This window comes from Salminus brasiliensis, chromosome 2 (genome assembly GCF_030463535.1).
Source record: "Salminus brasiliensis chromosome 2, fSalBra1.hap2, whole genome shotgun sequence".
Taxonomy (NCBI): domain Eukaryota; kingdom Metazoa; phylum Chordata; class Actinopteri; order Characiformes; family Bryconidae; genus Salminus; species Salminus brasiliensis.
In genome coordinates, this window is record NC_132879.1 from 48,873,501 (window position 1) to 48,900,940 (window position 27,440).

Below are 27,440 nucleotides of genomic sequence, written 5' to 3' on the forward strand. Positions count from 1 at the left end.
GGAGGAGGTGCAGCCTGCTCCTCCCACTGCCACTGCCACTGCTGCTGCCTGCTCTACAAACTAATCACCAACACTTAATGCACCCACATCAGCCTTGTCTAGGGCTTCCAAAGGACTACCATGACAGAACCAGACGAGGTCATAGCCTGGTGCTGGACTGGAATGGGCCTACAGTGTGTGTGTGTGTGTGTGTGTGTGTGTTTTCCCCCCTGACTGTTTTCTAATAGTAATGCATTAGTAGAGTAGCCAAAGACACGCTCAGGTGAATGTGCAGCTCATCTGAGAAATGATAAGGACTCAAGCTAACTGTTACAAAAGGGATTCTTCATGGGATCTTCAGTAAAGGCAATCATGGCAACCTAGTTCTTTATGATAAATGTTTTTAGAACATCATACCTGGTTCTTTATAGAGTCCTTAATATATTTCCTACAAATAAATTTGAATATGCAGCCATGCACAAAAGTTCTTAGACCCTATTCGAGCTACAGTGCCACTAGAACGTTTGTGAATCCTTTAAAATGTGAATTTGACTTGAAATGTGATCAGAGCTTCATCTAATCCCTCGAACTAGATGAAGAGGACTCAGTTAAACGAATGACGCAAACATTTTTTATATCTATTGAGCAAAATTCCAACATTAAATGTCAAAAACAATATATGAACCTCTAGGAATGTGAGTTAGACAGTCGGTTAGTTTCCTGTCTAGTAAGTCCTGTTAGATTTCAAGAACATAAACTTGGGATTTTCACTATAAAAGTCTGATCATCACCACACAGGTTTATGGGTGTGTGCCATATTTCAAACAAAGGAGATTCCTGAGGATCTGGAGGAAATTCAGCAACATTGTTTCTCTCCCAAGGAATGGCCGTCCAGCAAAAGTCACTCAGCACAAAGAATAAAACAAGAAGTCACAAAGAACCCCAGAGTAATATCCAAGGGCCTACATGCTCCTCAGTGTTAATGAACCCACCATCAGGCAAGCGCCGAACACCACTCATGCAGCAAGACTACGACCTCAGCACACAAGCACATCTTGGAATGGTTAAGTCGAAGTCCACCCTTTGCCCATTTGGAATGACGTGAAAGGACCTAAAAAGAGCAGCTCATACAAGGAATGCCATCCACATCACTGTGTGGAAAAAGGAGGAACAGGCCAAAATCCCTCCGCCCTGTTGTGCAGAAACATGTGGTTGATGTTTTTACTGCTAAACTGTGGAGATGTTGTTCTGTGTAGAGGTTGAGGATTTATGTTTATTTTTTGACCAGGGTATTTGACCAGGGGTGCCCACACTTTTGCATATGACACTTTTGCCCACACTTTTGATCATTTACAAATTTTCAGTAATGGGACTTGTGAAACCAATGGCAATATCCATTAATTTGTATGTATGTAAATCTGCCAATGCCACAGATCCCAATACATAAACATGTAAAAAAGATCAAATTTGAACCTGGATCTGCCTGGATTTGCATTAAAGTAAATGTTATTATTATTAAAATTATTATTTAAAAAGGCTTATTTGAATGTAAGAAATAAATGATCAGATATTGGACTAAAATCATCAAATCTAATCATTTTGAAGTACTGCCAATAGAATAGGACTCTCTGGAGCAGATAAACATGAACCTATTGGCACCAGGCCTAATGCCAGGCAAGAGGGGTATAAAGCCCCCCCGGCCAGCACTTAACCATTGAGCTGATGATTGGTGCTTCATCCAATACTTTTGGGATGAGTTGGGTAGTCGGGATTAGGAGGGATAGTGATCATCCAACACCCTGACCTCACTAATGCTCTTGTCGCTGAAGCCAGTCAAATCCTCACAGCAAAGCAGAAAGCATTCCCTTTACAGTAGAGACAGTTACTCCAACAAAAGCAGGATAAACTCTTTTTTAATGTCCTTGATTTCAGAAAGAACAATGAATGAGCAGGTGTCCCAATACTTTTATCCATGTAGTGTATCCTATGCTAATAGATACTAGATAACAGTATTTTCTTTTCTGTGGTTTTAGTCTACACAATCTATCTCTGCACAGAACTCTGCAAACAAACCTCACCTACATTCTGAAGTGCTGTTGCTTGTATGATAGACCAGGTTGACACTACATAAGCAGAGTAGTGTACAGAGTGGTGTTTCCCTTTTTGTTAACCCAAGAACAACCTCAATCACACTCTGATCAAGTGGTGGTGAAGCAAGAGGGGGATTTGTCATAAAATGTCCTTTTCATTATGCAAAGTACAGCTTCTGCTGATGAAGAGGTAGTTTGACCCTCGTGGCTAAGGTTAATTTGGTATTTTTAACAGCGAGCTGGTGCTGCGTTGATTAGACAGGCCTGTCCAGCCCTTATTTATAACCGTCAATAGCCGGGAAGGCTTTTATGATGGAAAAGCAGAACACACACTGAGCACGTAGCATCCAGCCGTGCTCTTTCTTAAGGAGAGGTTGATTGAAGTGGAGCCTCTACTTTGCAGAGGTGACTGTGGTCAGCACAAGTAGTCAAAATCCATATTATCTCCACCAGTGCTTAACAGAATTGGGGTAGAGACAAGGTCAGGATCAGAAGTTAGAACCAAACTAAAGTAAATTACAACAACCAAGTGGTCTAATTCTTCTAAGCACACATAAGAAAATAATATGGGTTGGCTGGTTCTAAAACATTGGGCCATATGCTATTCTGTAGCATATCCCAGAAAGGTATAGAGAAAACATACATTATGGACACAGGGAAGATGCACCAAATGCCTCACCAGAGACAGAGACCGGAGCAGGGATTTCTGGAGCTGTTTGACTGACACAGATCCTGGATGAGAACAAAAAAAAACAGTCCAATCAAAATGAGCCAGGTTTTGTTGGACACTCATTTAGCCTGGAGTGTCGATACTCTTAAAGTTCATTAAAGTCAATCATTCAAATGTAAAACAGCCCAGCTCAAGCATCCACTCCTCCAGCATACAGCTCAGAGACAGGGTCTGAGATTCAGCATTTGTGCTCCTGGTCACAAACACAGTCACTCTGTCCTCTCAGTCTGCCGCCCTGTAACCCAATAAAGTCAAAACTCCATTAGGAGAAGATACACTGCCATGGGCTGCAGGCGGACACAAGCAGCAGCAGCAGCAGCAGTCACCTGCCCCTGACATGATCTCTGAGCCTGAAACGGCATTAGAGAAGAGGATGTCATCTGTCATTCCAGCCCAGTGGAAGAGGCCTACTGAGACGGGCCTGACGGCAGTTAATGTGAGAGATGTCATCACTGATGGATATTCAGACTCTGATAATACGCTTAATGGAGTTTGCGGCATCGTCTGAGAAAAAGTACAAACTGAAGCTCGTTAGGTTGGGCACTGAGTTGAGTATTATTATGACATTGCTTTTCACAGGCTGGAACTGACACAGGAACAGGGAGATCAGGACATGGAAATATGTTCTAAACGAGAAGATGTTCCAAATCGGCCAGCTGGGGTGGTTCAATTTTACAATTTTTGGCGAACCACGGTGCAACAGAAATTGAAAGTCATCCAGGACGTGACTTGGTGGTAAATAAGCACACAAACAAAGGGAGGGGGAAAAATCCACAATTAACTGGATCCAATAAACAGAAAGGGGGCGACAGTGAAGATCTCTTTAAATGAACCAAGCCATTTAAATGGCTATTTTTTGAAAACCCTCATTGTGATTCTGGCTTGGTGGTGTTTTGGCCTTCGCTGCCTGTCCCTTGTTAGTTTATCACTCTGGTCTTTTGTGCCCAGCCTAAAGCTCTATAAATGCCTCTCTCGGGGGGAGACTGGGGCCAGTGTGTGTTTTGAGGGAACGGTTCAGCAGACACAGTCAAAGAGTGCCTCGGAGAGGACAAAACAAATTCACTGACTCAGGCAAAGACACACTTACCCACACACAGGAGATATGGTTTTATGCAGTGTCAGGGCATGGAAAATACATGCACTGATCAGCCATAATATTAAAACCAAGTCAAATATTTATCAGCTAACAATGCCACCTGGCATATGCATACTGGGCGGTAATTAAACAGTCAGTTGAATCAGTGGAAACAGGAAAAATGTCTAAGAATCTGACTTGGTCTAAATGAATAAAGAATCTCTAGATTGTCTAAGAATGTCTAAGAATCTGACTTAGAAATAATATACAAAGGTTTCTCGTCTGTTTTTTGTCTCTTCCCTGTAAGTCACTCACTCAAGTCTTAGTGTTCATCATAATGTACAGATCTGATTGGCTGAGTAGTGTCGCCTGTGATATTAACAATGCATGTAATTGGTCTGTGAATTTGCTGGGCTGCTGAACCTGTACTGTAAAGGCTGAAAAACACTGGAAATAGTCAATAGTTTATTGAGTACAAGTCCGGGCAGGACAGCGTGGCCCACATATTGGGGACCTCTGCTCTATGGCATCATTCAAAGAACCCTTCGTAGCACCTTTATTTATAGGTGTTAACCCTACTCTTGACCTCAGTAACCAAAATGTTACAAATGTTTAGCCCTTTCAGAGTTAAAGAAATGAATGTAGCTTTTATAACACACACAAACACACCCACCCATACACACACACACAATAACATACCAGTGGTCGTCCACTGCTAGCCTCAGGCTGTGAGCAGTAATGCCTGAGAAATGACAAGTTCCAATGAAGTGAGTTGTCTGCTCTTTACAAAAGCCTGTTGTCTGAAAGGCTGGTGTATGAAACCAGTAGAGAAAGGCACCTCCAGCTCTCCTCTTTCAAGTGTACTGTAAGTAAAGCGAGTACATAACTAACCTTGACCAACTAAAGCAGAGTTTGTAGCAGTTCTATAGGGACCTGATTTTGTTGGGCTACTTCTACTTCTTCTACTTGAGTCATAATTGCACTGAAGTAACAATACTTTTACTTAAGAATAGCTTTAGGCCACTCCACCCACCTCTGACAAAAATACATCTCTCCTGCATGAAGTGCTTGAATTTGGAGAATAATAGAACGCGCTACCCACGTCCTCTCACAGGTTACGCACAGACGCCAACCGGCTCAATAGAATGTACCCTTGGACACTTTACAAAAGTGTGTGCGCTTGTCAGCCTGTCACTTGTGCTGGTGTGTGAATGTGTTACTCGGAGTGTGGTGTTACACAGCATGCGTGGGCAGCAGTCCTTCAGTGTGGTGCCTGCTTGGGCTGCACATGCAGTGGAAATCCTCTCACCAGGAGACATCTGAGCTGCTTTACGACTTCAACCCAAAGCTGCAGTGTCTGTCAGAAACCACCAGGTCCCCATGCCATAGTTTTTAATCACCGATAGATTTATCGGGAGTAAATATATCAGGGTGCTGGTTTGCTGGGTCTCTACTGCTCATGGAAGGCTTTCTACTAAAATTTTGGAGCATTGCTGTGAGGATCTGATTGCATTTAGCCTTAAAATTTTAGAAGAGTATTAGCAAGGCTAGGGTGTTGGTTGATCACCATCCACCTCACCCCCAACTCTCCAAACAATCCTAAATATATTGAATGAAGCAACAACCATCATTCCAGAGAATACAGTTTCACGGCTGGCATTAGGCATGGTACCAGTTAGTAGCAAGCTTTGTGTTGTGTGTATTTGCCTTTTTTGTGTCAGCAATAGGTGCAACTTAAAGTGGCTGAATGCATTCATTAGAAGGGGTGTCCACAAACATTTGGACATGTAATGAATCTCTTACAAACCTCTACATTTATGAAGTGCTGCAATATCTGAATACACATTTTAACTTTTTATGATGCTGGGGAGGGGTGTAAATGTGTGTGACCATGTGTGTGAAACCCAAAATAACTGGGATAGATAGTCCACAGAAGACCATAGAACACTAATATATGGTTCTTTAGGGTTCTTTTGGTTCTGTACTACCTTCTCCTTTCAGTGAATAGATTGTTAATGCAGTGGCTCTGATACTGAGCCTCAGGAACCCCCGGACTGCTCTCATTGTTGGTCTATTCACACATGTTGGAGCAGAAAATCTGGACCGCCTGGGGTTCCATGAAGACCTGAAGTTCTACGCTACTTAAGTGTTTGCTAGAACCATATGTTCAATGAAAGAACCACTGAGGAACCTTTATTTGTAGGAGTGTGTGAACAGGATGGAGAAAACACAAATGTTTGCAGCTCTCAGAACAACTGGCTGGTCCCCAAGAAGAAAACTGTTAATAAAAATAAAGAGCTAAAAGGTTTTTCTGTCGGTTACCGAGGTCAAGGTTAGACTTGAATTCTGAATGTGTAGGCGCTGCATTATTTAGTTACAGTAATATAAAGGGAAATAAAAAAACCCCACAAAGATAGAAATACAAAGCTCTGTATATAAATGTGTGTGTGTGTGTGTGTGTGTGTGTGTGTGTGTGTGTGTGTGAATTTGTTTGTGTCTTCCCACATCGGCTCCAGGGATTACACAAGCAGAGTGGGCGGCCCACTGTACCAGTGTGGGGGTCGCCGCTCTAAACTCAAACCCTGCAGCTCTGTGTGTACATGCAAAACTATAAATGGAGCAGACTGGAGCTGATTCCCACAGAAAATTCACGATCACACCAACACACTATATCGCACTCGCTCTGCTCACTTTATCACGCAGGACTCGGAGGGGAGAGGACACAGAGGTGAGGTTTACTGTTTGGCTTTCAGTCTGAGCTTCAGGAAGAACATCTCCACTAATAATGCAGGCTGAAATCCACCAGAAATGAGAAAACACACACTCTTGCAAATAAAGGAGTTCTTTAAAATGTTCTTTGAGCCATGCTATAGAAGACCCACCTTAGCAGAGCCTTTAAATTGGTAAAGGCAATTTACATCAAGGTTCTTTAGTTCTCAAAAAGGTTCTTCATACTCACACATCTCCATTATAAACATGGTTCTTTATGGAACCAAAGTAGTTCTTCTGTGGCATCCCTCCACAGAAGAACCATTTGAAGCACCTTTATTTTTAAGAGTAGTCTAGCCAAATATAGATCATAGATACTTATAGTTAGTTAGTATAGAATAATACTTAGGACATGAGCCAAAGGTCATAGAATGGACATGGGCCTTAGGTCACTACGTCCAATGCAAACCGTCAGCTAGTGGGGTATCACATTCTGTGGATTGCTTTAGGAAGAGCTGGATCTGAGTTTGTTTAATTATCACTAGCTGGCCTTTCTAATAATATGCTGAAAACAATGTTCTAGAGCCTAGTGTAAAGCCTTGCCAAAAGATTAGAGGCCTTACTGCAGCAAAAGGGTGACCAAGTCTTTATTAGTATCCTTAATCTTTTTTGACATGCTGTGTTTATAGAGCAGGGGTGGTCGATTCCTCTCCTGGAGATCTATACCACCCTGCAGAGTTCAGCATCTAATCAGCTCTAATCTAACACACCCAGGTTCATCCAGGTAATGAACGTCTTCAGGACCTTTTGACCATTAGAAGTTTGGCTACCCCTGGTCAACACATCTATGAATGACTAAGTGGGTAAAAGATAAACTAATTTCCAAAAGGCATAAAGTTAAAGATGAGATACTTCTCTAATACTTTCTGCAGGATTAGCATTAGGTTTCCATTATTTGGATTTAAAAATAACAAAAAAAATCTAAATATAAGGGTCTGAAGCAGACGTTAGGGCAGTCTGCATGGTCAGTACTCAGTGGCACCCACTTTGTTAAGTATCACAGCTTGTAAAGGCTACGAGTTTTTCAATTCTTGTTTGGGCGATTTTTCCTTAAGCAAAGGCTTCTAGTTCTCTGATATTCTTGGGTCATCATGCATATACTGCTCTTTTGAGGTCTACCAGTGAAATCTACCAGTTCCTCATGCCACTGGCTGCAACACAAGCCCAAAGCATAATTGATCATCCCAATGCTTAACAGTTGGTGAAGTGTTCTTTTCAGGGAATTCTGCATCGACTGTAGCTTTGCTCATTGTGGTCAAAGAGGTCTATTATAATCTCTATAGTCCACAGGATTGTTTAGATGTTCCTTAGATGTTTAGATGTTCCGTCTGACACTGAAGTTTGTGGTGAGGACGAAGGTAAGGTTTTCTTAAGGGTCATACAGTAGCAATCAAAATTATTTGACCGTACAGAAAATAGCTCAACACAACTAATAGAACAAGTGCTTTCTCCACATTCAGGAGCTGATTCAGCTCAAAATGCCACTTTTAAAGGGTGGTCTACTAAGTACTAAAGACGCTTGTCATAAAGGGGCTGAATAATTCTGAGGCTGCAGTCGTCATTAAAAGGGGCATTTCATGTTGAATGTGGAGAAAAGACTTGTTCTATTAGTTGTGATGAGATATTGAATTTGCTCTTGTTTGATTGGTTTACTGCAAACAGTTAAAGGTTTGTACATTTTGGTAAATAATTTTGAGTGCAACTGTATTTGTACACCACCACTCCACTCCAGTCTTCTAAGGTCTTTTGCAGTCAAACAGGGGGTTTATTTGCCTTCTTAGCAATCCTACAAAAAAAGCAGCTCCCTCAAATTAATATTAACAGCCATTTCTTAATAACGTTATGGACTGAGGACAAGGCTACCTGAAAATCATTCGCATGACTCATCTTCCCTCATGTCCGGAATTTAGCAGCTGGGTGTTGGGACGGACGCAGTTCCATAGCCAGGGAGATTCATTACCTGATGCCCACACCCGTATACCACACGTCATAGCACATGGCCATCCACTATGAAGTGGAAAAGCAAAGAGGCGACGGGACCAAGTGGTTGAAGGGATGATGGCGTGACATGTGGCCTAGTCGATAACTCGGTTCCAGATACCAGAACTTCAGTAAACCCTAAAGATCTGTGAAATCACAACCGCAGTTCAAAGTAAGAAACTGTTTAAAGGCTGTGTGCGTTGCCATGGTAACGTACAAAAAAACTGTTTGACAGTGATAGAGGGCTGTCAGTCACCCACGTTCATTAGGATATTAAGACCACGCCCAGACCGTCCCCAGAGGTCTGATGAGGAGTGTTTTACCACACTTCACTGAACACCCGAGTTTAATATTATACAATAAATTGAATATACCCAGGGGCTTCCTTTGCACGCCACAGTTTACAGCCCAATACTGATAGTCCCTACACAGATATAAATACACTTAATTACACAGAGCCAAATAAGGATATAGACATGAACTTGAAGAAACAAATGTATATATTGATAGTATATTAAATATATATACATTTATATGAACATATATATAAATCACAAGTTAATAATGATAATTTAAATACTATATATATTTTATACACTAATCACATCCAACGCATCAGGCTCACAACAGCAGAAGCTCTTCGTGCTGTCCTACAGACTGGCTGGGGGATGCAATCTCGCGGCTCCATTGAAGTGAGCTGGAAGACTGCGCGCTCCTCCGTGCTCCGCGTGCGGGTGTGTGGGAAGGTGGAGGTGCAGCGCTCGCGCGGAGGAGGAGGAGGAGGAGGAGGGAAGGAGGAGGAAGGGAGGGGGGTGGGGGAGCTGATTCAGGCGCTTCAACTCTAGGGAAGAAAGTTGCTCTCCCTCCACGCGAACTTGACAAGAGCGAACACGACGAGCACGAGGCTCCACCACAACGATAAGGAAAAGAAAGTCGCGTAGTGTAGAGAGGCTCTGTTTGGATAGGTGTGTGCGCGCGCGCGCGCGTGTGTGTGTGTGTGTGTGTGTGTGTGTGCGCGCGCGCCTATCTCTCCATAGGACCATGTCGCGGCGCTGGCCATGCTGAGGTCTTCTGGCTCAACTGGTAGCCAAGCGGCGCTTTCTAGGATCTGTTCCAAGATCTTTCTAGGAACTTTTGGTTTTGCACGATGGACTGCAGGACTCTTCTGTCTCCTGCTGGACGGTTCTCTCGCTGGAAGCTAGACCTGGTCGCGCCAAAAAGTGCTCATGGCAAATGAAGTTCCCAGTTCTTTTCGGCTGAATGAAATTCAACTAGTCATGTTTAGCCAGAGTTGATTGAACTGCAGGGCTTTTTGGTGCAGGAATAGAGTCTTACCTACTTTGATGCGCCCCAAAAGTTCTGCGAGGGGGTTTTGAGGCACACTGAGAGATCATTCAAACGCATCGAGTTAGGCTGAGTGCCGCTGTTTCGTATGGGACTGAGGCACTCATCGCGGTGCCTGCTCCTGCGGAGGAAGATGGCGGAGGCTGAGGGATCGGAGGTGAGTGCAGGGTCCGTTTTATAACGCATTTCAGAACACCTGAGCGCGTCCCACCGCGTCTGATCAGATCACTCCAGCGAATAACGCATTACAGAGCCGATCTGACGTCTCGTGCATTTGTTTAGTGGCGTTAAATGCGAGCCCGGAGCTCCTCCACCCCCGTGCAGGATCGCCTGCAGGCTAATGCTGTGAGAAATAGCCGGGTACTGAGATGCACTAGACGAGATGCTGTTTGACAAACAGAGCCATACCTCTGTAAATGCACTGCAGCAAGACCCGTGAACGTCACGCTAACCGGTCCCACAGAGATAGCGAGGCTACTGCTGCGGTCATTGAGGACACGGGACCACTGCTGGGAGACAGCAGCCTGTTCGCTTGCACGCCAAATGGAAAATGGTAAGATGTGAGCATGTGTACATGTCCGCGGTGCTTTGACCTCTCCAGCACGCGAGAGTGACGAGCGGGAGTGGAGAAATCGAATCGACCGCCGGCTTCCACGAGCGCTGTCCGTGGTGCTGCAGTGGCTGATCCAGCGTTACACTACAGGACATGCGAGTTACGCCGATGGACGCCGGATTTATCCTACTGCTTGTGTTTGATGTTACAACAGAGCAGCGAGACCCTGGGGTGCTGTATGCTACACTCTAAGCAAAAGGGGTTCTGTATAGTTTACTGGAACCCCCTTAAGTACTATATAGGACAGACAAGGCATCGTTTATGCATTCAGAAGGATGAACCCCCTTTCAAAAGCACGTATGCTTATAGCTACACTCTTTATACAGCCATGGTACAAAGTCCATTACAACGTGAAAAGGAAATTCCACAGATTTCTCACGATTTCTGCATAATTCAATCATTTCCATGTGAACAGTGCCATTCAACATGGTTTGATGTAAAATGAGAAATCATAGAGAAACATTCCAGCTCAGATCCTCAGTTCTTTACAGTGGTTTCTTTACAGTAAAAAAACAAAGCTGCCAGAATTTTACTATATAAAATACAGTAGCAATGTGCACTGTAGTACAGTAAACATTTACAAATAAATACACCATCTTTGTTTGAAGCCAAAGCATATTATATATGGTTATGCTGTTTTTACTATTACACCAGAGGTGTTCAGTCTAGTACACAATGGGCTGGTGAGGCTGCAGGTGATTCAAAGCAAGCAGGCACACACTGGTAAATTAATGTAGTTTTACAAACTGTTACTGTTAAAATCTTACGGTTTTGGTTTGCATTATTTTTGGAAATGATATTTCCCCATTCTTCCATGTCCAGGTTCTTAAAAGGTTGCTTTTTAACAGCGTAGCCCTGTAAATTTCACAGACATATTTACAGAAGTGGTTGTATTAACCAGGCTTACAGGGTTGCAGTGTCTAATAAACCAATGTATTGTTATTATGTTCTTATTATATATGTCTTATTTTGCCTTTGACTGACCTGCATGTTTGTACTGGTAACTAGATTTAACATCATGTTCCTATTATGAACAGTATGAACAAGTGGTGATTTTCACATCAAACCACTGTAAATGACTTTACATCTTAATCAGTTAATTATGCAGACATTCTGAAAAATCATCATAATTCCCCTTTAAAAATAAAGGTCCTTAATTGGTTTGTTGCCTGAAAAAAAAAGCCCTTAACTGATTAAAGTGGAGCCTGTGTTAATAGGTTTGTGTCTCATCTCTCCTTGCCGGCAGCAGCAGAAGCAGCAGCAACGCACGGTCAGCACGCCCACTCCCTCATCCCAGACCCTGCAGTTGGCCCCCGTGCCCAAGCCTGTGCCCTCCGTCCATCATGTCCCTCGGCCCCCTCACACCCCACACGTCTCGTCGCTGTCTGCCTGTCCAGGGCGAGGCAAGATGGCCAAGCTCCTCAACCCCGAGGAGATGACATCCCGGGACTATTACTTCGACTCCTACGCCCACTTTGGTATCCATGAGGTAGGCTGGCATGGTTGGGACGGGGTGGGTTCATATCCTAATGATGTTTCGTGTAGTAGAAATATTTATTTGATATTTTTATTGAACTCAATCCTCACATATATTTTATTTCATAATTAATTTCCAATTTGTCCCCAATTTGTAAGGCCAATATGCAATCCCTGTTTTTGTGAACTCCCACTATCACTAGCAGTTCTCCCATGTCTCTTCTGACTTATGTGAAGCCAAGCACCACCTCTTTTTTGAACTGCCACTGTTGCAGCATTGCTAGGTTGCTGCCTAGGAGCCTCCCCAGCTCTGATACAACAGCTAACAGACACCCGCACTGACCAACATCACACTGGGAATTATGTGGGGAGGAAGTTCCACCAACCCACTCCCGAAAGAGCAAGGCCAGTTGTGCTCCCTCTGACTCCGGCTGCTGATGGCAACCGCACATATATTTCAATTCATCTTCTGCTCTGAACTATTTTTCTCTTCATGTGGTAACAAAATTAAACTTAAAATTTGAGTCAGGGCTCCTGAGTGCTTGACCTTGGTGATGTCTCAGCCAGGAGACCTAGAGAGTTTCATTTGCATCAGTCTCTCTGGGTGAGTTGGATGAGTCTGTTAGCTGACATAACTGTCTTAGTGTTCTCCTCCTAGTGTAGCTAGTCTAGTCTAGTCTAGACTAGTTTACCCTTCCAGCTCTGGCAGCACTATGTGACTGGGAGAGTACTACCTAGTGGGACGGAAATGGCTGTGACAAAACTGTGAGAAACAAAACTAGGGTATAAGCTCATTTAAAATGCTTTTGAGGTTTTAACTGATGTTAATTATTGTTTCCGGTCCTCCTAATTAGATTAAAATCAGCTTGTTTACTGTTTTATTCCAAGCATTATGTTGAGATGAACAGTTACTGTGTGCTTCTTACCATGTGATCATTTATTTTTTTTAGATTGAACTAACAAACCATGTTTTACCATCTGATTTATCAGCTGATTGACCTTTCCATTGTCTGCCCACAGATGTATTCTTTTATAGTATTCGAAAAAGCCCATTCACTCTAATAAAGAACTGAGTCACACAGCTGCTGCATTTTGTTTTTACGTGTATACATATGAAAGGTTATAGTGTTATGATGAAGGCAGGATGTAGTATTGACATAGTGACAGATTCACTGTAATTTACCACCTGCTTACTGTAATAACAGTTCAGCTTGGCTGCACAGCATTATAAACGGCAAACATTATGTGCGGACTCCAAACAAACAAACAGCTGCCCAGTCTGAATGATTTACATATTTTGATAAAACCTGATTATAGATAAAACATTCTGTAAAACCTGTCCGACCTTGCTTTGAAGCATGGAGATCAATTCTTGCTATTTTGTGTTTTATTCCACAAATATAGCACCATGTTGCTTTTTTCTTACTGGCTAACTTGCTAAACATACGGGGCCAGATTTCCATACACAGATTAACTCCTTCAGCCTTAACAGACCATATGTGGCCCTACATTTGATGTCCTTACTCTCATTACCACATAACTTATATATGTAACTATCAGCTATATACATTAGGCAATAAGAGAACAGACAGTTCTTGACGTTGATGTCACTTTGACAAGAACCTAGATGACTAGAAGACAACATCTCCAAAACATCTAGTCTACAAAAAGGGACATGAGCACCCAAGACTCATTGATGCAATCCTTGGAGGCCTTGTTTTTTTTTTGTTTTAGTTTTTTCTGCTGCTAAAGTCTTGGTGCCAGATAACCACTGGACACCTGCAGAGGTCCTGTAGAGTCCATGCCTCAAAGGGTCAAAGCGGCAGGTGGTTTTAATGTTATGGCTGATCAGTGTACATAATGCCTAAAAGACACGTAGCAGAGGAATAAATCATGAACTGATTAACTTGATGAAATGCTGAGCCAAGTGATGTTCTCTAATGAGACTTCCTCTTTTATCTTTTACCCCATTTCTGCCCGCTGACAAATACCCCTAGAATACAGTCATGTAATTGGTGCTACAGCACTCATTTTGTTAGCATTCATTGAATCTAATAAAAGCCTTCATTACCGAACCTTTTGGAAGCTCATCCAGATGGAGAAAACACCTATCTTACATAGAGGCCTCAGCCATGAGGCAGTTTGATACTGGGACATTTTGAGTATGTGGGTCAGGTTGAGCAGTCTGCAGATAAAGGGTCTGTTCCTGATAACAGAGAATAGCAGGGCGATGGAGGAAGAGGGGGAGAGAGAGAAAGAGATAGATATGTATCAGTTAATCCCTAAAGGCCTATAAAAGGAGACCTGTCTCTATAAAAAGAATGCCAGCGATACTGCGTTTTGTCCTACATATCACCCCATACTCCAGCAGCGAAGATATGATCGGGAACAGAGAGCCAAAGTTCCAGGCAGCTCTTTCAGGTCGCAGGGGTTGAGGCTCACTGTGCTTATGCAAGTCAACCAAGCTATGGATGCCCAACAGCAGAGCATCTTCCAGTTAGCCGTTCCTCCAGGCGGTGCTTCATCTAAATGGCCAACATTGCCTTTTAGTCTTTTTAGACTTGCTTCCGTATTGAAACTGGATAGCCATTCTCTTAAGTCTCAAAAGGCTTTCACTGGTGGGCTGGGTGTATGTAAATTTTGGGGGCGTAAATATCTTGAGTCAGTACTGTTAAGTAACAGCTTTGAGGTTTTGGAATTGGCCTGTTTTACAGCTCCATTTTACTTCTGTGGGTTTTGCTATTGAAGAAGAACAGCACAGTGTTTGAGGTTCACAAATAGTCACATCTATAGACCAAACTCTCATTATTCAGCTCTGCCAGGATACATACAGATATCCTTTAAAATATAGTTGTTGTTTTTTTGCACAGTTCAAATTAAACACAGCACTTTATATTAGTGTCTCAACAAAGGATAAATAATTGTTGAAATTGTATACAAATGAAACACATGGATGCACGCTTTAAGGCTTTTCTTTGGGAATCTCTGGAAATTTCTTATTTGTAGTATCAAAGGTGTCAACTTCTAAGAGCATGTGGTTACTGAAAGGGGTGGGGCTACAAAGGAAAACCAAAAGAGCTCTACTGAGCTATGAGATGTAGGCATGGAATCATGCATACATCTCATAGCTCAGTAGTCCTCTTCTCGGTTTCCCTATCTAGCCCCCCTCTCCGTCCCTTTCAGTAACCACACTCTTCTTCGATTGCACTCTCTCTCTCTCTCTCTTCTTTCAGTGTTTGACTTTGTTCTCAGTCATTCTCGGCTATCTTCTAGCCCTTCTGTTGTTGTTTTTGTTTGGCAGATTATTTTTAATCAGTAATGTACACAGTGACTCGTATTCAACTCGGTCTTTGAACAACATATTTTAGAACTTGACATATTTGATGCTACAGATATTTCTAGACAATGTCTTCCTTTTAATTTGGCTTTGTAAGGGTTTGTCTTAGCTCTGATATAGGCCTTAACACAAGCCGAGAAAAATAACAGGATCTCATGATATCTGAAAAATGACACCCAAGATTTCCCAAAGGAAAGCCTTAAAGCAAGCGGTACACTCTGAAATGAATGAAACAGATAGCCTAAATGATGGAGCTGCGTTTATTCATTTGGCTGTCACAGCCAAACGTCACAGCTAGTAGTTGGTCAAAGTATTCTAGGTAATTGGACTGCATTAAATAGGCCCCTTTACAGCATAAATCCATAGCATTGCACTTTCTACCAGGAGAATTTAAAGGACACTATTCCCTCTCCACTTTAGATTGGCCTTTGGAAAAAGTACAGTATTAGATGTCAGTTGATAAGACAGTTATTCTATGAAGTATGTTTGTGCAGACGCATCCAATAATGTAATTTGCTTCTCTTTACAGGAGATGCTGAAGGACGAGGTGAGAACACTGACTTACAGGAACTCCATGTACCACAATAAACACATTTTTAAGGACAAGATTGTTCTAGATGTGGGCAGCGGGACGGGAATCCTCTCCATGTTTGCCGCCAAGGCAGGAGCCAAGCACGTGTACGGGGTGAGAACACAACTTCAGCTCAGCACAAAGCGCTTTCACAGTGGGAGACCAGAGCCTCACATTAGAAAATGGCCCACAACCTCATTATCTGCAGACTTCGTAAAATCCCTTCACACTCTTGTAGACCACATGCACACACTTTGGAGAGAGTGAGAGAGGGTGAAGAAGGGAGGGAAGAAGAGAGACACAGACCATGAGAGAGAGAGAGAGAGAGAGAGAGAGAGAGAGTATGTACAAAAGTTATAGATGCTCAGACACTTCTTGTAATTAGTGAATTCAGCTGCCTTAAGGTGCATCCACTGCTGACACAGCTTTTATAATCACTATAGAAAAGCACTGACCAATAGAATACATCACTCTGGGGCAGCCACACATAAGGAGGTCACCATGTTCAAAGTCTCCCAGCATTTGGCTGAGGAACTGCATTCATTTATCTAATATTAGGATGAGTTGGAGTGACATTTGTGTTACATCAGTGCCTGACGTCATTAATGATTTTGTGGCTGAATGCAAGCAAATCCTCATGGCAATGTTCCAATATTTAGCCTAGAGCCTTCCCAGAAGACTGGAAGCCTTAATTGCAGTGCAGAAGTGTTATAGCTGTGATTTTAGTGGAAACATTGAACAGGTGTCTACAAACTTTTGGACAAAAATTCGTCCGAACATCAGCATTATTCCATCAAAAACTCTCGTAGTGTATATTGACCTACTGCAATATGACTGGTCAACATTGTTTTGACCTAAATTAGACTATTTACATTTGTTGGACCACATGAATGCCCTGATTCACCAAAAAGCTCATAGATGATCATCAAGAATTGTCTGAGGTCAAGATGCCTACAGTACATAGTAAGCAAGCCTATGATTGGGTAAACGTCTCTTATGTGAATCCAAGTCATCTGAAATATTAGAATGGACAACAATGCAATAATGATAAGCAAACAATATATTGCACAGTTCCAATGCTTCAATGCTAGTCCATCATGGGCTTCTATCAGGCCACACATACAGAACTGGACAGTTAGCGCTGTCCTTCAAGTGCATTCAGGTCAAAAATAGTGCCTGGGTACACACACTCCCAAAGTGGTAACTATCATGCAATAGGAGAGACCTACATAGCAGGCAGAAAATGGCAACAACTAACATTAGGGACAGAATTAGGTACAAAATGAAGGAAGAAAAGCACTGTTGTTAACATTAAAGCCCTCAACCTTTAGTGTTATCCCTTGTTTTCCATATTTTTAGACATTTAGCAAATTATGTTATCCAGATATCCTGGAAAGAGAGAAAGCAAAGGCTGGTTTACAAAACTGGGTCAATAGGGTCAATGTTTTTAACGAAATAGTTCAGCGCCAAATCGAATCTACATCATTTTCGTCTTAGCTCAGATGCAGTCGATCAGTCAAGACATGTTCGGTGTCCAAATTTTGCTTCTTCAGTTGAGCACTGGAACAACAAAGCTAATGTTGCTATTGCTAAAAGTCAAAAAGTCACCCAAACCTTACTGTAAATACATGCTTGCTTTCATACATGCTAAAACTGCATGCAGTTCTTTGTTAAGGTGGTGTAGACTTGTCAGTATGGTTTAGGACACACATTGACAAATCGGCGGCACCTTAATGAAGACCTGGATGGGATTTGAGGGAGTTTAGAGAAGTGTGTAAGTATGTACCTGCAGAAAGAATTGGGATGATTATTGACTACTAGTGTGCTAGAAACGTTGGCTCTGACGAAGCAGAATTTGGACACGAAACATGTCTTGGCTCAATCAAGTGCAAAATAGAGCAGAGGGATGCTAACCTAGTTAACCTACATAAAGGAGGTCACTAGAGCAGTGAGCTCTAACCGTCCAAATATGCTCAGATTTTAAAGATGGATGTTGAGGACTTAAGCTGTCTTGCAGATATGATGTTCTGAACCAAGGTGCAGAAATATTGAGGAGCTGAGCTTTTTGAAGCAAGGAATGTCTCTGACTCTTCACTAGCTTCTATAGAAAGCCAGTGGAGTGATCTCAGCAGAGGGTTGAGAGGGAGTCACATGGGAGAACTTCGGGAAGTTGTGAACCAGATGAGCTGCAGTGTTGTGAATGCTCTGCAGAGGAGAAATAGCATATGAGGGAAGGTCTGCAAGAAGGGAATTGCACTTGTCAAGTCTGCAGATGATTTGACATACATCCTCTGCAATAAGGAAGAGTTATATTCTCCAAATGTTGTGAGGATTCAGCATAGTGGTGGATGTTATGGGATCTCTCAGCTTGAATTATAGAACATACAACACATTTTTCAGAGTCAGACACCACACCTGATACACGATGACAGCACCACAGAGCCATGCACATTAAAATCACACAGAGGTGGCGTAAAAGCCTGCATTAGCCTGCATTAGCAGAAAGGGGACACCTAGGTCCCAGCAAGTGATGGGTAAAATGTGCAGTACCATGGTATAATTAACAGCACTCACTTTGATGTGTGTCTTTATGTGTTTTGCAGATCGAATGCTCAAGTATATCAGAGTACTCTGAGAAAATCATCAAATCAAATCACCTGGACAATGGTAAGACCCAGCGCTAAAAGTCCAGTGTAAGTGAAGTGTGCCCATACACTATATGTCCAAATGTTTGTGGACACCCCTTTGAAAAAATGCATATAGCTAATTTTAAGTAGGTTGCATCCATTGCTGACACAGATGTGCAAATGCACACACACAGCTTGTCTAGTCCCTGTAGTGAAGTACTGGCAAAAGAATAGGACTCTCTGGAGCAGATCAACATTAACCTATTGGCACCATGTGTAATGCCAGGCGTGGGCTAGAGGGGTATAAAGCTTCCTAGCGTTGAGCTGTGGAACTGTGCTCTCTGGAATGATGATGCAACATCCCAACCTCTAACTCTCCTGCTGAATGCAATTGAATCCTCACAGCAACTGTGACAGTAGAGACAGTTACTCCAACAAAAGCATTTTTTATACTCTTGATTTTGGAAGAAACAATGAATGGGAAGGTGTCCCAATACCTTTGTATCCACGTATCTGCTAAAGAGCTTCACACCAACACGCCGCCAGGATATTCAGTAGTTCATTCAAAGTCCAAAAAGTTCTCTGAGGACACGCCGTTTGTTTATGCTGTATGCCTATGGAGAGGGAAAAGTAACACATTTCCCACTTAGCATGCAGCATACCATATCACAGGAAATAGCACACCCACTTCCCGTACAGGACACTCACTTCCTGTGGTGCGATGGCAGAAGTTGTTGTTTATCTAAATCAGTCCTCAGCAGTTCTGATTAGCACTGAAGAATGGTGTTGTTGGTGGGGGCCCTGAGTCAGCGGGAGAGGAATCACTGCAGTGTGCTTACACACACACATAAACATGCATTGACACAGCTCTCTCAGCACACTCTCCCTTAGTCAATCAGTAATTGGAGACTGGCAGCTCGCCCTGCTGATAAAAAGGAAGAAGCAGAGAAATAGAGATGAGTAGAGGGGTGGAAAAAAGGGTAAAGAAACAGAGACATCAATCATCTGCACAGCAAATTATCACCCAGCAAAGAAATTTCACCTTGAACTTCAGAGCAAAAGCATCTTATTTCATGCACTTGCTGCTATTTATGTGTCATTAATGCATCAGGATAAAATCTGAACTTCAACCGTGAATGTTTCTCTATACGTGTGCATTTGTGTCTCGCAGTTATTACCATCTTTAAGGGGAAAGTGGAAGAGACTGAACTGCCTGTCGACCAGGTGGACATTATCGTCTCTGAATGGATGGGCTACTGTCTTTTTTATGAGTCCATGCTCAAGACGGTCATCTACGCCAGGGACAAGTGGCTGGTTAGTCAGTGTTTGCATATGTATAGACAAAGCCATGGTCGTTTAGGCCCATAAGCTCACTTCTTCACTTCTCTAATACTTCTCTAATAATTGGTTACACCCCCCTTTGCCTTCATAACAACAGTCCTGTCAGTCCTAAACTATTAAAAATAAAAGTGCTGAGAAGTGTGAGGGTGAGGAATATTTTATTTAATGATTCTTTACCAATTTAAGGGTTCTTCACACCCAGAATCTCTTGTAGAAATAGGTCTTTATGGAGCCAAAAGTGGTTCTTTTAATGCATTGCTGGAACCTACTGAGGCTCGTTTTTTTAGGAGTGTCAGAATAACTCCAGTATTTTGAGAGTTTCTATTGTGAAATTTCATCTTCTGGTACAAACTGACCCAATTTACACCTGGTCACTTTATGTGACTATTATCTGGATTAGATCCTGATCACATGCATTAACACCTGGTAGTTTAATGCATCTCCAGTAAATCAGCCTGGAATCTGATTGCTGTGTGGGACTGAATATGTAAATGATTTCTGGTGTTTTACTGGGAGAGGTTTTGGTTGTCAAATGTGTCTCATATCAGTATCAGATTTGTATCTGGTTTAAAGTCTTGGGTGTGTTTACACTTGCATTTTTATATACGTTTGGCCTTATCCAGAGATAATCCTGATACTCAAGATGCATGAAGTGACCAGGTTTAAACAGTGTCATTGAGTTCGATTCCCGGTCTGGGTGACTATGCTGTGCTACACCAATAAGAGTCCTTGGGCAAGACTCCTAACACTACACTGGCCCACCTCTATAATATGCGTAACCCTGGAAGTCGCTCTGGATAAGAGCGTCAGCTAAATGCCGTAAATGTAAATGTAAATGTAAATTGAGAACTAGGATTGAGGTCTGTTGATTCGACTTATCAGTCAACATGCCCCAGTGTTTTATCATGACTGTTGAAGCAGTAACATATAGATGAAGACCTCTAAATGCTGTTTGAACATGAGAGGGTTAAATGGACAGGGGCCTTCCCCCCAGTATAATTCTTACAACTTCTGACATGATTGGCACTTGTTTTGTTTTTGTTTTTTAGCCAAGAGATGTGTAGTCAAGTAGTAGAGAAGAACTGATAAATGTGACTTGTGTTTTTGTCCAAGGTTTATATATAATAGATACTAGAATAGGTTCATTGCGATTCAGTAACAAGGCTGTGTGTACACTCTGCACTTTAGAGGAACTCAGTAAGAATGGTAAATGATATTTTTGGTTTGCCAGGTGTGCAGACAAAGGCTGTTTGAAATGAATGAGGAACACGATAGTTGTTCTATGACATAATGCGATGTGATACTTGCCTCTTTCAGAAGCCTGGAGGCTTCATGTTCCCAGACAGAGCAACACTGTACGTGGTGGCTATAGAAGACAGACAATACAAAGATTTTAAAATCCACTGTAAGTACATTTTTTTACATGCATACACAACAGGACACATATACACATTCAGACACACATGTATATACACACATGCATATATTTATGAAATAAATGCCTTGAATCTGAAAAAAAGAGACAAGAAGAAAAGAAGTAAAAGAGACGTCCCTACCGGCTTTTGTCTCTGTCCTTCAGCGAAAGGCTCTTTTACTTCAATCCCTTTTTTCTCTTTTGGATGGAAGAGTGTGATTTGCCTCAATGTAATCAAAGGCTGCCAGACACAGGGAAGAATCTATTTCAGGCCTGAAGGGATGAAAAGCAGAAAGAGATAAAGAAAGAGAAACAGAGAGACACAGAAACAGACACAGAGGGAGCTAAAACTTATGAATACATGCATTTTCTTGTGTGGTGTGGCAGAGCTCATCTAATCAAACAAATCATTTCTTTAAGCAAATATATTTCTTAAAGCCAGCGCTAAACTGTAAGGCTATACATTGACAGCCTGCTCACATGTGGCCTTGGCTGTCTGGCTTTAGACTAAGAAAGAGTATATCTTTGACTCACCCTGCTTTGGGTAAAAATAGTGTCCCTCTACCCTTAAAATGAAGGTGCCAGAAAAGGTTCCTTGGAGTGATGCCGTACTCTCACAGTCAGGCAACCTGTGCTCGGCAATGAAGAGGCCACAGTGTATAAAGCAAGAAAGGTAGAAGAGTTCAAATTAAAAGGGAAAAAAATCTCCCAGCAAGGGAGTGGAAGTTACGGCATGATGTGTCTGTGCAGACACAACAGATGGTGTCACAACTTCTTCATCCCAGGAGGCCTCGCAAAATCTGCCAAGGGCCTCGGAACCAAACTGTTTTATTGACTCACTCTCGTTTAACCCCATTACCATCTCACTTCAGCTATGATCACTCATGATATGATTGTAACTTGTCAACCTGTCAGCAGTCTTCTTAAGCCCTATTCGGAGGGGATTAGTTTTACATGGGGATGTGGAGTAATGTGATTTTACTACAGGAATTACTACGGATTCACATGGGATAAGAAATTTCGGCATTAATGACTGAGATGGGAGCAGCTACTCGACCTCTGTGTTGCTGTCACCTCCAAAAACATTTCTCCAACAGCATCCAGTGACCACTGACAAAGTATTAATAGGATGATAACCAATCAATCAACTACATGTTTATAATGCTAGGGATAATTGAGGAAAAACAGTGAAAAACATATTTTCCACAGGATATGATGGAATATTTACTCACATGTTGAATCGCCTGGGATTACCCATATAAAACTAATCCTGTCCAGATACAGCATACTATACAGTATAGTCAGGAAGCCTTTAGAGTCACCTGAATTGCTTTGTTGGTTACTAATAAAATGCTCCTATGCTTCACAGTCAGGGTGATGATTTGGTGTGCAGTGTTCTCCTACCTCTAAACAAAGCATTGTGCATTAGTGCTAAAAAGGTTTCCAATTATCTGTCCATATAACATTTTCCTAGAACTTAAAACCAGAGCTTGTATGTATTTTTGGACAGCAGCAGCTTCCTTCATGGTGTCCTTTAATGAACGTCTTGAGTTTTTCATTCAAAATTATAACTAATAATACTAATAATAATAACTAGTCTTCTGCAGATCTTTTGCTGTTACCCTGTGGTTCTTTCTGATCTCTTTCAGGCTGCTGTGCTCTTGGAGTGATCTAAACAGAATCTACTCTTAGGGAGACTAGTAACAGTTCTCAATGTTCTCCATTTGTAGACTAACCGTAGACTGATGTATATCCAGGTCTTTAGCAATGCTCTTGTAGCCATTTCCTGCTACAACTTCTAAACGTTGTCTACATCTACACCGGGTGCACACTAACCAATCTTTCTTGGGAAGAACAGATTTGTCAGCAACCAAATCCCAGCACAATATCTTCCCTTAACTGAAACACTTTTTGCCAATTAGCTATTGGAGAAATCATTAACACAGAGGCTCACTTACTTTTTCTGGCCTCAACGTGCTCAAAAAAAGGCATGAACTGTTCTGTTTTTGTTATTGGTTCAGTTGGATTGTTTTGTCTAAAACTTAGACTTAGACTTAGATCACGATCAGATCACTTTAGTAGTCAATGCAAAAATCCAGGTAATTCTAAAGGGATCACTTGCAACTGTATCCAACCTCAATTTGTTTGCTAATAACAGATTTACAAATATAACCTCTTATTGTCTCCTTCTCTCTTCTAGGGTGGGAGAACGTCTACGGTTTTGATATGACCTGCATTCGGAATGTTGCGATGATGGAACCACTGGTCGATATTGTGGATCCAAAACAAGTGGTGACTAACTCCTGCCTTATTAAGGTACGAACACAGAGGGTGTGTGAGTGTGTGGGTTGACAGCCAGAGAACGAAGACGTGAATGTGAGTGCCTGAGCATGCTCTTTGTGAAAGCCCTGCTCTGATTCATAGAGCAGATTGACTAGGCGCTACTTCAGGACACATGTTGCGTGGGCGTTACATAATGACCTAATTATCATTAAGGAGCTGTTTGATGACAGGGCGTTAAACAGTTTTCATCACTTTCACTGACTCTGAGTGCATCTCACACTAGGGCTGCATGATATGACCAAAATACCATATTGTGATTATAATCACCACATATTTTTACTAAAAGTGATTTTAACAGTAAAAGAATGACCATGACTGCTCAGTCATTTGACACGACTCTCACAGAGCATTTATACAGAACATATCATGCAGCGTATGCTTGTTAATAAATTCAGGGGAAACCTTCAGCATTCGGTAGTGCTCATTCAGGGATTAGAGAGGGATTAGAGTGTCCTGCATATTTTTCCTTCTTTATCGACTGTCATGTGAATCATCAAGATCAACTGCCAATCAAATGTAAGAAGCAGTCACAATATGTAGACCAGTGGAAAGATCTGAAATGATGCTCTATATCCTTTCTAATGACTGAAGATATTAGTGTAGACTACAGAGATAATGACCTACACATCCACTTTGTTATAAGCAGAGTTTGAATGATTGCCATTTTACAATCTGCTTTTCTACGAAAGCCTTTTCAATGCCAAAAATATCAGAGAAAAAGAGGCAAACAAAAAAACCCCAGAAAGAAAACAGTGGGCCAGGCAGATGAGAGGGAAGAGAGAGATTTCACTTCTCTAACTCTTCTATTGGTATACCTTTGAAACACCTGGGGTATAAGCCTCTTTGAACTGAAGAATGGCCTGCCGCTCCTTTGTTAGATTTTCTCAATGAAAGGATGAGATGAACAAATGGGACAACGTCTGGAGTTAATGATCTGCTGTCGACACAGTGATCAAAAGCTCAGTGGAGGCTTTGCCCATTCAACACTGATTCATATTTTGTGGACAAGGTGACTGAAATAGCCGAGAGGTTTAGGATAGTACTAAAACATCTCTATAACATTTGCAACAACTTCTGCAGTCACTGAGAAGAATCTGTGAAGAATGTTTTACCCCATTTTCTACCCAATTTGAAATTACCCAATGCCTGTTCATGTGAACTCCCCCTTTCACTAGCAATGCTTTGACACTTGTAAAGTCAGCTACTGCCTCTTTTTAAACTACCACTGACCCAGCATTGCTAGGTAGCCAGCACGCTCCCCTGCTCCGATACAACAGCTAACCCAGGCCGGTGCTGACCAGCATCACACTAGGAGTGACGTAGGGAGGAAGTGCCATCAACCCACCCCTGAGAAAGCAAGGCCAATTGCATTCTTTTCATTCAAAAGAAAATCAGTCATAACGACAACAGAGCTGTAAAACAGGCCAATTTCAACACCCTAAAACTGTTACATAACAGTTACTTGTTAAACTTGTTAAATGTACGCCCCCAAAATGTACATACACTCAGCCCACCAGTAAATGCTTTCAGCAAGACCAACAGCATAAAACATAACAGCTACTTCAGGAGAATTTGGTGTTTTTGATATTTCTGAATTGTTATCTGACACAATCTTTGTGTGAATCAGCACATCACTGCCAGAATCTGCTAGATATTGGAAAACAGGTTGCTATGTGAACTACACCTTGCGACCATGGCTTTGCCTGAGGCCTGGTCCCGTGTAAGTAGTCGTCCAGAGCAGCAGATTAAGTGAAAGCCAGAAGAGCAAGCAGTTTCACCATCTCTTTAGCTAGCCAACTGCACACCACGCTGGCAGTATAGCAGTGATGTCCAGTAAGATTCTGCAATAAGAAGAAATTACAATTATATGTTCTAGTTACAGTGATACAAACAAAGCTATGCTATGTGACACTATGCTATGTTATGTATGCAATGTTATCTGTTTATAGTGGGCTTATATTCATGAGCCCACTATAAACAGAAAACTAGCATGTTTTATTCTAGGAGAAAAAACAGGAACAACAGAAACAGAACCAAAATCAAAGACTATATACTATATAAATATGCCATAGTGTTTTCGGTGTGGAGCCAGTACACTAGAATCTGTTCAACGTTTGTGGGTATTTGCAGGAGGTGGACATCTACACAGTGAAACTGGAGGACCTGACCTTCACCTCAGCTTTTTGCCTGCAGATCCAGAGGAACGACTACATCCATGCCCTCGTCACCTACTTTAACATAGAGTTCACCAAGTGTCACAAGAAAACTGGCTTCTCCACAGGTTCTGCTCCACTGACAAACACCTCAGTTAAACCACTAGAAAAAAACTTATAGATCATTATTTTTTCTAAGCATACACAGTTACCTTCTCATTTCTGCTCATGTTCGCAGCACCTGATGCTCCCAGTACTCACTGGAAGCAGACAGTGTTTTACCTGGAAGACTACCTGACCGTGCGGAGAGGGGAGGAAATCCTAGGCAGCATTGCTGTGAAACCCAATGAGAACAATGAGGTAAGAGGCAATGAATGGCTAGAGAAAAGAGAGTGGGTGCTTTGGCAGAGACAGAGAAGCAGAGAGAGAGAATGAACAAGGGCCAGACTGACAGGAGGAGACCAGCATGCAAGTAGGTGTGCTAAAATAGAAAGATGAAGGGAGACAAATAAAAGAAGTGAATAGTAAATGTGACAGTCTCTGGAGCAGTTACTGAAGGCCTAATTAATTTTTTTTCTCAGCGTGACCTGGACTTCACCTTTGAGCTGGATTTCAAAGGGCAGCTTTGTGATGCAGCTATTTCCCACGACTACAAGATGCGGTAGGGCTCCACCAGGGGGCGACAGTTCCCTAAAAACTGAGCTGACCACGGAAAGCGGGGCTGAAGAGGCTGATTCACTTGCTGCTACATGTTTTGACCAAATGAGAGAGACCAGGAAGACAACACAGGTCCAACGTGATGTCATCATCGGTGCGAAACCAGCAAAAAACAAACAACAAAAAAGAGCAATAGTGTCATCAGTCCTCCAGTTCTGCAAAACACAAGGCTATATGAGAGCTAAATCACTGAATGTAACCGTCAATGAGCTTGAGAATGTCTTAGTTGTGCTTTATTTTAGTTGTAAGAAAAGAAAGCATGGAAGAAAGAACAGTTACCGTAATCTATAAGACAATGTGACACAAGAAGAGGTGACACAGTTCCTTAAATAGACTCACTTCATGTGCACATGTTAGACTCTACAGAATGATTATTTTAGCAGCATGGAGAAAGACAAGTATTTAGGAGACATCTGATTATTTATTTTTAAATAATTTAACATATTCCTTATGATTAAATGTAGTTAATTGTTCATTTTGTTAACTGCTTGGTGGTTGAACAGTTTGATATTGTGACTGGCATGTTTTCTGACTTGTTGCTTTCATTGGGTTAAGATAATCTTTTTTAAGAATCACAAAATTAGTTTGAAGCTTTTCTGTTGTTTTTTAAAGCATCATTTTAACATTTTAGGCAATCTTTATTAAGTTTCTTGGAAGTTCAGGGGCTGGAAGTGGTAAATAAATCAGAGATGAATAAACTATGTCTGTTTCTAGTTCATTTACTTTAGTATTACAAGATTAATTTATAATAACAAACAAGTAAAACAAAATAAAACATTTGTTATATTACAATATCATTCAGAGAGAATATGCAGTAGAATTGTCAAAGTAAAATGTACATAATGCTATTGATATGTCACTTTGTTTGTGGCATCTTTTTA

The 27,440-nt window shown here is 41.8% G+C and overlaps 1 protein-coding gene across 4 annotated transcripts; it reads left to right on the forward strand.

The window, feature by feature from the left end:
* The first annotated feature begins 9,490 nt into the window (after positions 1–9,490).
* On the forward strand, positions 9,491–27,257 carry prmt8b (protein arginine methyltransferase 8b). Of its 4 annotated transcripts, none has more exons than XM_072673060.1 (10): positions 9,491–10,124; positions 11,827–12,069; positions 15,923–16,078; positions 18,568–18,631; positions 19,763–19,905; positions 21,250–21,337; positions 23,547–23,662; positions 25,820–25,970; positions 26,081–26,202; positions 26,424–27,257. In XM_072673060.1, exons 1-10 carry the CDS (start codon positions 10,056–10,058, stop codon positions 26,505–26,507), a joined length of 1,236 nt encoding a protein of 411 aa, XP_072529161.1. In that variant the 5' UTR covers positions 9,491–10,055; the 3' UTR covers positions 26,508–27,257. The 4 variants fall into 4 exon arrangements, with proteins under 4 accessions (XP_072529161.1, XP_072529162.1, XP_072529163.1 ...); XM_072673061.1 differs by having other exon boundaries at positions 9,492–10,124; positions 11,830–12,069; XM_072673062.1 differs by lacking the exon at positions 9,491–10,124 and adding an exon at positions 10,442–10,520.
* The last annotated feature ends 183 nt before the right edge of the window (positions 27,258–27,440 follow it).

Bases quoted from the DNA above. Each gene is read 5' to 3' on its own strand.
- prmt8b (XM_072673060.1), top strand. From the start codon at position 10,056: ATGGGACTGAGGCACTCATCGCGGTGCCTGCTCCTGCGGAGGAAGATG. The intron at 12,070-15,922 runs GTAGGCTGGCAT...TTCTCTTTACAG, and splicing joins CCCACTTTGGTATCCATGAG to GAGATGCTGAAGGACGAGGT. The intron at 26,203-26,423 runs GTAAGAGGCAAT...TTTTTTTCTCAG, and splicing joins AACCCAATGAGAACAATGAG to CGTGACCTGGACTTCACCTT.